Source organism: Micrasema longulum, unplaced genomic scaffold (genome assembly GCF_059751315.1).
Source record: "Micrasema longulum isolate JH-2025_06_02 unplaced genomic scaffold, ASM5975131v1 h1tg000403l, whole genome shotgun sequence".
Lineage (NCBI taxonomy): Eukaryota > Metazoa > Arthropoda > Insecta > Trichoptera > Brachycentridae > Micrasema > Micrasema longulum.
The window spans coordinates 501,266-514,265 of NW_028277603.1; the positions used below are offsets into that span (position 1 = coordinate 501,266).

Consider the following 13,000-nt stretch of genomic DNA (forward strand, 5'->3'; position numbering starts at 1 on the left):
ATTGAATCGTCATCATCATCATCGTTCCCTTTCCGCACCTAATGGTGCATAGGACACTGCATTGGTACACCAATCGCAGCGTATCTCGATCATTTTTTGTTACATGAAGTTAAGATGATCAGTCTTACGCGTCAGGTACCAGTCCAGGGACTATGAAATATTCCGGTGTGAAAACACCCTTTCGAATAAATATTTCATATCAACCATGTCGGGAATCGAACCCGAGACCTCTCGTGGTAGGCAAACGCGCTGACCATTACGTTCATTATTAAGGCTTTCACCTAAAACAATATTGAACTCAGGTAGTAAACCTATGTAAAAATATAGTACTCATAATCTACTTTAAATTATTTAATTCAGTCAGACTCCTTGCACATTTCACGGTCCGATCATCTCAGAGTGTGTTCTTCAGAGATATCTCACTGTTGCTTTTTGGCTAGCGGTATGTATAATGTAAAGGTTCTACTACTGTGTACTGTAGAATGTGCACTTTGGACATCAGTAGCCATCATTACCAAGTATTTAAAACATAAGTCAGCATAAAGTGTGCCTCGAATGATAAATGGGTTGGGTTCGATAGAATATTTAAGAAAACCATAATAATTTGCGAACAAAATTCATTTCACCTTATAACATAAATGATTCAGATTTACTACACATTTCGTAATAAATTCTACTTTATAAATCATAAAACATAATACATACATATCCTTTAAATAAATCTAAAATTGATTTAATCCTCGTAATCCCTTTATCAAAAACAATGTATGCATAAACATACTTCTTCTGTACAGTCACTCTTTTACAACGAAAATAAATCTAGACTCGGCTATTTAGTACATAAAATACAAAAGTAAAACAGTAAACAAGGAACACGTTTTTAAGATTATAATAATCTTAATGTTATGGTTCGGCCTCTAATTGCTTGCTGGTCGAGCTGTTTTTGGGCTCTCTGGGCGTCGAAAGGAGTCCGGAAGGAAACTCTCGCGTCCCCCGTCGGGTGACCGTTGTCGTTGAACCTCCTGATGACGTCGGTCTGCGATATGCTGTACCCGCTGAAGAATTGTAAGATTTCGTCTATGCCGGATTGGAAGGGAACGTTCTTAAGGCTCAATATGCAGCCCGGGTTTCCGAAGCCTTCCGGACCGGGATTGCTTTCGCTGCTGTGCATCGAGTTCGGCGGGCCCATGAATCGTCCGCCCCTTCCGGAGTAATCTCCCCTGCCCCCGCGCATTCCTCTCCCTCGCCCTCTAGGGATCGGTCCTCGACCGCCGCGGAAGCCCCTCATGGGCGGCCCGAAGTTCTGGTGGACCTCTGGCGGGCCTCCCAAGGCCTCGTTCACGACGGATTTGGGCACCTGTTCCACTGTGATTATGTTGGTGCCAATCGCAGATCCATTTTTACTGGCGGCGGCCGACGCCTCTTCGACTTCCAAGAATTCGCAGAAGCAATCTCCGGACGGCTGGCCTTGCACCGTAAGCATCAGGTGTATCTTCGCCGGGATGACTCCGACATCGGAAAAGAAGTCTAAGATATCTCGATCGCTGGTGCGCAGAGGCAGGCCCTTTATGAAGACGCATTCCAGTTTCACTTCGTTGAACCTTTTGTTTCTATCGTAGTCGTTCTGCAATATTGGAGGCATTCCTCTCGGCATGGAAATTTGATTTTCAGGATTCAGATGAGGGACATTACTGTTTCTCCATTGCATTTGCGGGTTTATATTTGGCATACCAGGATTAGAAAAGTGTGAAACATTATTATTAAATGGAATGTTATTTTCCGCCCTGTTGTCAAATCGCCTTTGCCTCGGGTCTCTGGGTAGAGGGAGGACTTCTTCGACTTCCTGGACCGGCTCCGAGTCCAATTCTTGATCTTCCGGTTCGTCGATCAAGTTATTGGCAGTATCGGCAGCTTTGGCTTGTTCGTAGGCTTCTTCGGTGCATGGAGAAACGGAGATAACTTTATGGCCGATTAAATGCTTCGCTTTGTTATTTAAAGCGGCTTTCGCGTCATTGGCGTTGACAAACTGAACATACGCTATGTATTGCTTGCGGTAATCTTTGGTAGGAATTAACAAAATTGAAAGAAGGGAGTAATCGGAGAACATCTTCATTATGTCTTGTTCTTTGGCAAAAGGCGGAAGTTCTTCTAAGAAAAGTATCTTGAAAGGTTGCTCCGGCTTATCGTCATTTTCCACAATGACCAAACTTTTTTGAGACTCGGCATCGTCTTCGATAGACTCTACAGAACCTTGACCCATCGGTTGATACGCATCGATGGCATTATTGAACTCTTCGTCTTCTGCGTGAGAGATTGTAATATATTGTCCTTTCAAAGAGCAGCCGTTCTTTTTCAAAGCTTCCTGTTTGCATTCGGGCTTGAGAAATCGCACGTACGCTATACCAATGCGTTTTCCATTGTCGTCGTTGATCATTTTGAGTCCAGCACCGGGAATAAACTGGTTGGAGAAAAATCTTCGTACATCTCCGTAGCTGGTAAATGTGGCGAGATTGCTTATCTTAATACAGGCGCCCTTCGACATGAACCGCTTCCTGGAATCCAAGAATGGTTGCTCGGGGTCGTGGAAGTTATTTGGCTGAGGCTGCCTGTTGTTGCCCTTTTGGAAATGCATATCGTAAGTGTTCTGTCTCTGCCTCGGGTCCTGCATGCCCATGTTGCGGTTGTGGACGGGGTCCATATTTTGAAAAGCGTTGGGATTTCTTCTTTCGCCCAGTTCTTGCAGCCGGTGTAAATCTTCGTCGTTGTTCATTTTAGGGGGTGGGTTGTACATGTTGACGCCGTTGTTATCGGGAACGGGCATTCGAGGGTTGGCCATATTGGGTACCGGCATGCGAGGGGTTATACCGGGATCCTGGACCCATCCCATGGGCTGGTTCATGTTCATGTTTTGGGGCATGTAGGGGGGTCGGTGGACTCGAGGCATGTTTTGCATGGGCGGCCCGAACTGGCGGCGAGGGTCTCCAAACTGCATCATGGGGTTGGCAGGACGGATGCCTAAGAGAGGAATATTTGGTTTGACGACATTATACGAATCTGGTTTCTGCAAAAGAGGCATATTGTTTTTGGGCATGTCAACCGGTTTCTTTTCTTCGTTTCTAAAGGAACTTCTGGAATCACTCTTCTCCTTGCTGCGTTCCCGATCTCGGCTGCGGTCCTTCCTATCCCTCTTGCGATCTCTCCTCTCTCGGCTACGACTCCGATCTCTCCTCCTGCGATCTCTATCCCGCGAACGATCTCGAGACCTCGATCTATCTCTTTTATCTTTTTTGTCTCGTCCTCTATCTTTCTTATTCCTGTCTCTAGAAATGGACCTAGATCGCTGTTTGCGGTCACTGACTTTCGAGTCTCGGTTCCTCTTGTTATCTTTAATATCTATTATCTGTACGTCATTCTTGGATGAGTCCATGGAGTTATTCAAGGGGATATTGGGCGCGAGACCCATGTTCTTGATATTTTGCGCGAGGAGTCCGGAAAGAGCGGCGGGCAGTCCCGGATTCTTCGTGATGATGGGTTGTGCTGGTAGAGCGGGTTGTGTAGCGAGCTGCATGAAGGAAACCGATTGCCTGGCTGTCTCGATGACCTTGTGCATCTCGGAACGTGAGCTGAGCAGCAACTTGACTTGCACCTCTTTGATCCTTCCTCCGTCATTCATCATACCCTGCCTAGCATCCTCGTCAGTACTGCAAAAAAAACATATATTTAAGTACTGAGTACTGATTTAAATATAAATTATATTTTTTAAGACATATTTTATTTAACATTATACTTGTACGGCAGCACCTCGTGCATAAATTTACATTTTTTCAACAGATGGAACATTTCGGTAAATATGGATGCTCAAACATAAGCAGAATAGCAATGTTACAGTGCAAAAAGCTTAAGTTTTAACTTATCTGACATCGCCCACTCATAACGATCATTATATATTGAGTTTTTCTACTGACATTTCTTGGTGGAACTGAATTTTAATTATAATAATAAAAATACTTAATAGTTTTATTCCACTTTTATTTATAATTATTTTATAAATTTTTTACCAGTGACCGGGTTTCGTCGTGACCAACCGACGACCAGTCTGACGATGTCGGTCACGACGAAACCCGGTCACTGGTAAAAAATTTATAAAATAATTATAAATAAAAGTGGAATAAAACTATAAAGTATTTTTATTATTATAATGATCATTATCCATTGACCATAGAACATAATAATAAAAAAACATTCTAAAAACCCCCGAAAAAAGGATGTTATTCATAAACTACAAAAGAAGTTGAAAATTGTAATGAGGTGCCGAGCCTATGCTTACTAAGTTCACAAAGTTTGTATTTTTTACACGCAATTTCAACCATATGTGTGATACTTTGTTAATGTTGTCGGCGGAACACCCATTAGCTACTTACATAAATGTAAACCGATCTCGATGCTCAGGGGCATCGGTAATAAGTTAGTCTGCCATTTGGATTTTATTACTTGGGTTCTTATTGTGAAAATGATGTTTTTAAACAAATAAATAGTTTTTGCTCAACCGGTGACAATATTGTCGTTTGGTGTGTCAGAGAAGAAGCTCGTTATAAAAGTGAATAAATGTATGGAGAAAACTACAAACTAAAATGTCATCAAATGTTTCCTCATTATATCTGAGATCTCACTATTTCCTTGATCGTTATAACCGAGTTCGGCTGTATTTCATGTCAACCATGCCAGGAATCGAACTCGAGACCTCCTCAAGGCAGGAAAATTTGCTGACCATATTTTTTTTCCATTGTTGTACTTTGAGATAGACGACCCTCACGATAAGCAAAAAGACAGCTATTTGCAAAAGTCATACTTTGAGATATGAAACTTTTCAATATTTTTCAACTTTATGCTAATTAAATGTATAAAATTTTGAATAACATGATAGATTGCCCTAAGATTCTGTCACTTATTAATTTTAGAGTCCCAGTAACGCAGACCAGAAACCAATCTCTTTTTAAAATTTCTAAATGTAAAACTAAATCTTTTCAAAATTCATTTGTAAATAGAACCTGCCATATGTGTAATCAGAAATTAAATTGTATTGATATTAATAACATATCTTTAACTTCCTTTAAAAGTGAAATTTCCAAAAATAATTAAAGTTATGATGTTGCGCCTTGAATCCGCAGCCTATATTATGCAGGTGATGTGCAGTTCTGTATGTAGGCACATAATAAATGAACACTGTATGGTCAACTATAGTTGTATTATTTATTGTAATGTGCAACTGTGTGACCAATATTCATTTACATTTCTAGTAATATTATAAGTTTTGTATGATTACTTATTTTATGTTATGTATAATGTTTATGTGACAACATTTACAATGACAATATTATGTGGAAGCCTCTAATTGGACTTTATGATATGTATTTATGGTATAATTGATTCTTATAAATGTATAAATGTCTGTTGGCTTTCCAATGAAATAAAATAAAATAAAAATACAATAAATAATTTATTTTTTTTTATGATTTGTTTCCTCGAAACTCAAACCGACACAGTCAATGAAGAAATCAAGAGTTCCATTTTGTAAATCAACACTTTTTTTATGATGACATTACTTAAAATTTAGCTTGATTAAAATGACAGCTGCCAAACTAATGCCAATAGTGATATAGGGAAATTACTGATCACTGATCATGTACCGATCAAATCGATTTTATCAGTTTTTTCACGCAAACATGAAACTCTGTTTCCAAAAATTGATATAAAAACGCAAAAACAAGTATATTGTGTTTAAGGCATTTATACTTTTTTCATGAACGACATCAAATGAATAATTTTTTTATTCGATCAATTTACATTTATCAATTTGTCCCATCTCTAACGTTTTTGCAAAATGATGTACCCTTGTAAGAGCGTCATTAATAGTAGGTTTATTTGAGTTTTTTTTTTAGTTTTAAAACTGATTTTATATATTTATATTGATTTATATGTCAAGTCATTGTATTAAAAAAATAAATTAACATGACAGATAGGAATTATTTTTCGTGTGTCAATATAAATCACTCCTTAGACGTCACTACAAAGTTATGTCGTCACTATTGCTGACAACTATCATTCAAATCAAGCTATATTTTAAGGACTATAGGACAGAGGCACGCAAATGTCCTTGTCTCTAAACTTTATAACTCCTAAATTAAAAATTGCAATAGAAAACGATAACGGTCGCAAATATGATTTCTTTTCCAGATAAACTTTTTATTTGCTTTCGTCATTTAATATATATATTTTTTTTAAAGAAATATTTGCATTCTCATAATTTACCCAAATATTTCATTTTGAGGGCCATTTTTAACAAGTTGTAAATAACTCACTGCTCAGAGTCTGAGACCCTTACTAGCCACAGGACCGCAACCCGATTTAATATTTATTTTATTTATGCATTTTATCATATTGACATTTTTTTGTTAAAAATTTTGCCCAGCTAACAAGGGTACATACCCATTCCGAGCTAGGAATCTACTTTAATTTTATTTATTTTTTTGTCTTCACATAACAACAGCAATAACAAACCATCACGCCGTTTTCTGTGAGGGTAGGCAGAGGATAGAACGCCACATCACTATATCTTTGCATACAGATCTCCCTTCCTCTACATTCATACATCTTCATGAGAAGCACGCACGCCGATTATTAGGACTTTTGACATGTCCATCTTCAAGTATTTGTTAGATTTGGTCATGCCATGTCTTTCTCGGTCTTCCACTATTTCTGCATCTATCAACATTCGCATTGTAAGCATTCGTTCTACATGTCCAAACCAACGCAGAGCTCCTTTCTTGATTTTGTCGATAATGCTTATCTCAGCCTTATATAATGTACGGATCTCAACATTTGTGCATCTATCATACATAGTTTGACCACACATTCGTGTGAGAAATCGCATTTCACCAGCATTCAGCTGACTTTCATCCCTGTTTTTCCAAATCCATACTTCACTCCCATACATCAGAGTCGGGACCAAGACTCCATTGTGAATTGCGAATTTTGACTCTTGCGACAAAAATTATCTCTACATATATTTTTTTATTTACTATTTCTTATTCTCTCATACAACTACAAACCATCACGTCGTTTCTCCGTAGGGGTAGGCCGAGAGGGTAGAATGCTACATCACTCTTTCTTTGCATACAGACCTCGCTTAATCTACATTCATACATATTCTTATGCGAGAGAAATGTGCTTGTTAATTTGATTAATGGATGCATTGAGAAAATAGGAAACTGGATGGCTGAAAATAGACTAACACTTAACCCATCTAAAACGGAACAACTATGGATGGCTTCAGCCAGGCGACAGAATTTGATTCAGGATACGGCACTACCCGATGTAAAGAGTACCGCTTTACCCACTGTAAAACTACTGGGAGTTATCCTTAATTCTGACCTTTCTCTTGACGCTCAAATTAGTAGAACGATAAGTTCATGCTTTTACCAGCCGAGACAGATTAAATGCATACGCAAAAATTTGCCAGTTGATGCCACCCGTCAATTAATAAATGCGTTTGTAGTGTCTAGAGTCGATTATTGTAATGGTATCTACGCAGGTCTACCAATGAATAAAATGTCGCCTACAGTCTGTATTGAATGCCGCAGCGAGACTTATTTTTGGAATCTTTAAGTTCAGTCATATTACTCCACTACTTCGGGAATTACACTGGCTACGTTTACCACAGAGGGTGGAATACAAACTCTGTTGGCTTCTGTATAAGTCACTGCACAACTCTGCTCCAGAATATCTAAGGGAACTCTGCATTCCAGATGAACTAGCTGACAGACGTCTTATGCTTAGATCAGCTACATCAACGTCGAAAGAAAAAGTTGTTATACCTCTACGCAAACAGCGCACTAAATTTGGCGAACGCGCAATTGCGGTCGCAGGCCCTACGGCATGGAATGCTCTCCCAGCAGAGGACCGAAACTGAGAGTGAAGTGATGTTTCGGAAGAAACTTAAAACCCACTTGTTCTCTAAATCATTTGAATAAATTCTTAGCATGTGGTGACTAAGTACATTATTTTTCTTAAATTAAAATTAAATTTATATCCTTATATAATCACTTTGTAAAGCGCCCTTGAGCGAAAATGGCGCTATATAAGTTTTCCATAATTATTATTATTATTATGCATGCACGCCAATTATTCCTACTCTTGACATGTCCATCTTCAAGTATTTGTTTTTACATATGAATTTCTAGATACTATTACTGCTTAAAAAATTTGAAAAACATTTTACCGCTTTTCATGCTGAAATATATTTTTGACTGCTTTTTGCTATGTATCAAATTGTTCGAATTTTCTTATAGAGGGCAGTGTAGTGCAGGGATATGACAAAAAAAAACAATCATATGCGAATATAGGCTGTTGTTTGAGCCGATATTGGCTGATATGCGCTCAAGATATCAAGTGACAGCGCCCTAATCTTCAATGAAAATGGTTTCAAACAATACTGTTTTTCCCTAATTATACGCACCACTCAACCATTCAAAACAACCGCATCCCTCAAAATCTTATATAATGCATACGTTCGCAGCCATCTTGAGTTTGCATCTGTTGTTTGGAATCCTCGATATACAATTTATAAATCACAACTAGATAAAATACAGAATAGATTCCTTAAACTTTTGGATCGTAAATCTCTTACATATTTTGACTCGTACGAAGACTCTTCTTCTTTTCATAGTTTAACTTCCCTTACTAAACGTAGAAGCATTTCTAAACCATCTTTCCTCTTCAAAATTTTAAACAATTTTATCGATAGTCCATATCTCTTGGAGCATATTTCAATCAATTGTCCCGTAAAGTCAATGCGACAAGTTCATTTTTTTTATAATTCATTGCCAAAAAAAAATTATGTTCAAAACTCGTTTATTTATCGTATTTTAGATATTTTTAATACAAAATTTTGTGACTTCAAAAAAAAACTTTTTGAAACACTGTAAAATGAAACATTTGTCAGTGTGTAATAAGTTTATGTTCCTTTAATTATGTTTATTTTATTATAATACCAAAATTTTGAATTGGTCAACTATATTATGAAAATCCCTCTCCTCCACTCCTCCACCCTATTTCCTCATCCCTTAACCTTCTTACGAGATCTTTTTTTCACATAATATATTATTTTTCTCTTTACTGTGTAACATTTTCTCTCATTATATTTGTGAAAAACTTTAACTGGATGTATGTACTATTTTTTATATTTTGTATTCTTATATAACAACTGTTGTTTTTCCTTAATAAATAAAAATAAAATATGATTTTTGTATCACATCAGTATAGTGTTGTGGCCCGCGTAACTCAACAAACATATTATGTGTGTGGCCTTGAGAAAAAAAAAGATTGATGACTGCTCTAGGTGGTGGTGGTTCGACTCATTAGAAATATTATCCAGATATAGAATATTTTTTTTTTTTTTTCTTTTAATCAATAATATAATGAAATATTTGAGCAACTCACAGTGATATTAAGAAATTTTCCATCTGTCGTTATCTCGGTGATATTATTATTTGTTTACGATTTATTAAGTAGATTCAGAATAACAACGCACTGCCCGTTTAAAGAGATGCCGTTTTGCTCTTGAATAACAAAATTTTGGTTTGACAACAGACGTGGAAGAGACTGTTTCGTCGCCGTGCTTGGCTTTGCTCATAAATAATACAGAAAACGCCTTATTGTGGGTAATAATAAAAGAAGAATTATAGAATTGCAAATTGGAATAACCCTGCAATAAAAAGAGTTTGCTGCACACTGTGGCTAACTTTGTGATTGATAATCCTTGATCAATTTTCTTGCCTGGATGGCTCTATAAGCGGTGGCGTGTCATTACCCTGAATTGGTTCAAAAATTCCTTAAAACTAATACAATGAATATTTCATTTAAATTAAGTTACTAATTAAAATTACTTGGTTCACTTCCACTTATTTGTTTGACCAATTAAGGCTTTCACCCTCTAATGTGCATCTTAAGACTGGTAAATATTATACAAAGTAAGGATAATTTGTAGAGAACCAAATATTATCTTACAGTACACCAGCCAACACACGTTTCAATCATTTGTCCCACTCTATTTCATTTAAATATTACATATTGTAACTCTTTAACTTATTTTTTAATGTACCTACACTAAACATAATATTTAGTTTTAAATAAATTATCCCTGTACAATATTTACCAGTCCAGAGATGCCTATTAGAGGGTGAAAGCGCTAATCGGTCAAACAAATAAGTGGAAGTGTACCAAGTATTTTTAATTAGTAACTTATATGTAAATATAAGATCAAGAATGAGGAAGTTCAGTGGTTTTTTTCAAATTTTTTATTCGTTAATAGACTGTTAAACTAAGTCAAAATTTTTTTTTTTTAATTTTTACATATCGTATTATCGGCGCTACGATTTTTTAACGTTTTGTATTTCTGAAATAACTCCGCGTGTGACGTCAGAGGTTCATTTCCGCTTATTCCCATTCAGTTCTTCCTATTGGTCCAGAAGCGACAAGCAGACCGGAAATCTTCCATAGCTCTCAGATCATAGGTTGATTCACATGAACCAGTGACGTCATTTAAAATAGTGCGTTTTAATCAAAATATTTTTTATTATTTTTTCTGTACATTTTCAAGAAACTTTGCAGTACAATTTAATGCTCTAATTTTTACCCCGCGTAAGAAAACATTTTTTGTATCCAATTTCCCGTAGGGCTAAAGTTCCTCATTGTCAATAAATAATTTTAATTAAATTGTATTTAGAAATGAAACAATGTGTTCTGTTTTTCAGTCGCTGTGTAATTAAATCATTTTCTCATCGCAAATGATGGTATTTTTCAAGGACAGGAAGGCAATTAACCAAGAATTAAAATGCCATCAACTATGCACTTGAAACATGTCTATTTATTAGACGTCGTTGAGTCGTGTCTTTATTGTTTATCTCTGGTTTTATTATGGCATTGTATTATGATGACAGTTTCTTATACCTGAACGCTATAAAGGCATCTCCTTGCTCCCCTCCGACGATGTGCACCCCTCCCTCCGGTATGGACAGCCCGCGGAAGAAGTTCCGGATGTCGGAGGCGTTGGCTGACCATGGCAGGTTCTGCAGGCGGATAATCACACTCATGGCTTCTTCTGACTAATCCCTATAATGAAGGAAAACGGCTTTCGATATTGCGATACGTTGATCTTTACATTACAGTACAGTTCAGTATTTACATGTGTTGCAGAGGGATTGTTCGGAATGGAACAAGAATAAAACATATTTATTACAACCAACAATTTATTAATTATTATTGTTATTATAACAATTTATAATTCCATAAATTCATTTATCACACGTCAAAATATTACACTATGGGGAGTAGCAACCAAATCAGCACTGCAAACTATTTTGTCTTTTGACAAAACCAAAAAAATTCAATGTTAACAGGCAGTTTTGTAAAAACAGCTACGAAATATCACACTTTATAATTACTTTATGTATATAAATCCAAAGAGTTAATTTAAATTATTGGGAGGGGAAGGGGGATAGGAAAAAGGGTGAAACTTATGATTTGTTTAGTTATATTATATAATTAAAAACTTAGGAATTTTTACACTGAACGTTTCATCGATTGAGCAATGTCATTATCTTTAATAATGTCCTCAATTAAGGAGCGAAAGCGAAATATCTACAAAAAGGATTTTTCTGATAAAAAAAAGAACTATTTAGATTTTAACAAAAACAAAAATACTGATTTACAGATTCTACATCCTTACTTATATACTGGAAATCAATAGTCTAATAAGTGGAACTATTTATTTAAAAAATCCAAACATTCCAAATTTTCACAAAAATGATATATCTACTTTTTTGTGATAGGAATATATAGAGGTGGATTTGTGTTAGGAATATAACATGTAAGTTTACTTTGCGTGAAATCATTATTAACAGTTTTTTATGTTATATTTTATATACCTACATTTTAATTTATATCTACAAAATATTTTTGTATTATTACACAGTCAAATAATAATCCAATCGATCACGACGATGCAACCTTGGGCATATATTGTTTTGCTAAAAATTGATTTCACCAATCGACAGATCTCACATTGAAGAATGGATTTCTGTCAAAAAACACATTCTGGGTTTTTTTTGTAGATATTTCGCTTTGTAAAAACGGTTCTCAACTATCAGTATTCGTCCTTTTAAGACAAGATTTAGATTTGCTTACCAAAGACAACAAATTACCTAAGTTAAGAGATAATAGATTTTTTTAAAAATAAATCTGGCTGAGCAGAGTAAAAAATTTACATGCAAACAGAAAAATAATTAACACTATTCCTCCTCGCAACAAGTTCCTTAAATCAATTTGGTACTCAACGTTCCATATATTTAGTTTAAATTAATTGAAGACTTAAATCCTAGTCACCTTACTTATAGCCAGTAAACATTGCCTCTAATAACTTTTATATCTCCGTAAATATAATAAATACTGCATTAAGTTTTTTGGTATTCCTTTTATTATACATTTATGTATCGCTTGAAATAACTTATTATTAATAATAAATACTTATTGGGCACAGAAAAGACATTTTATCAGAAATTGGAGATAAATTATCTGTACGATCAAAAGCTTACCAATGTGCCTCAAGTCACAGCGCATGAAGTAAAGGAGTACCGAATATATAATTCTCACACATTTTTTATGTCTCACTCTCGATACTACAGGTATATTCATGAGTGAGAATTTCTCGCGTGATGCAGGCCAGTCTGTACCAATGCCACAGAAGGCCGGTTGCCCTCGAAGCTCCGCTAAGGGTGGTCTTTTGCCCCCGCTATGAGCATTGGCAAATGGCTTTTTTATGTTTATGGCGATTTCTTTTAACTTCAAATATAGTTGATTGAAGCAACTACCCATGAATGTTTTTATTTTTTAGATTTTAAATCCCTCGGCGTATTGACTACACAGCACCAGAACGCGCATATTA

At 36.1% G+C, this 13,000-nt stretch overlaps 1 protein-coding gene across 1 annotated transcript in view; it reads right to left on the reverse strand.

The window, feature by feature from the left end:
• Positions 1-603: 603 nt before the first annotated feature.
• LOC148281851 (uncharacterized) overlaps positions 604-13,000 on the reverse strand; it is a 30,787-nt gene continuing 18,390 nt past the window's right edge. The window contains exons 2-3 of the mRNA XM_088226016.1: positions 11,008-11,169; positions 604-3,701 (exon numbers count right to left, since the gene is read on the reverse strand). Coding sequence (XP_088082142.1) covers positions 887-3,701; positions 11,008-11,150 — 2,958 coding nt within the window. The 5' untranslated portion in view covers positions 11,151-11,169 and the 3' untranslated portion in view covers positions 604-886. The remainder of the gene's footprint in view (positions 3,702-11,007; positions 11,170-13,000) is intronic.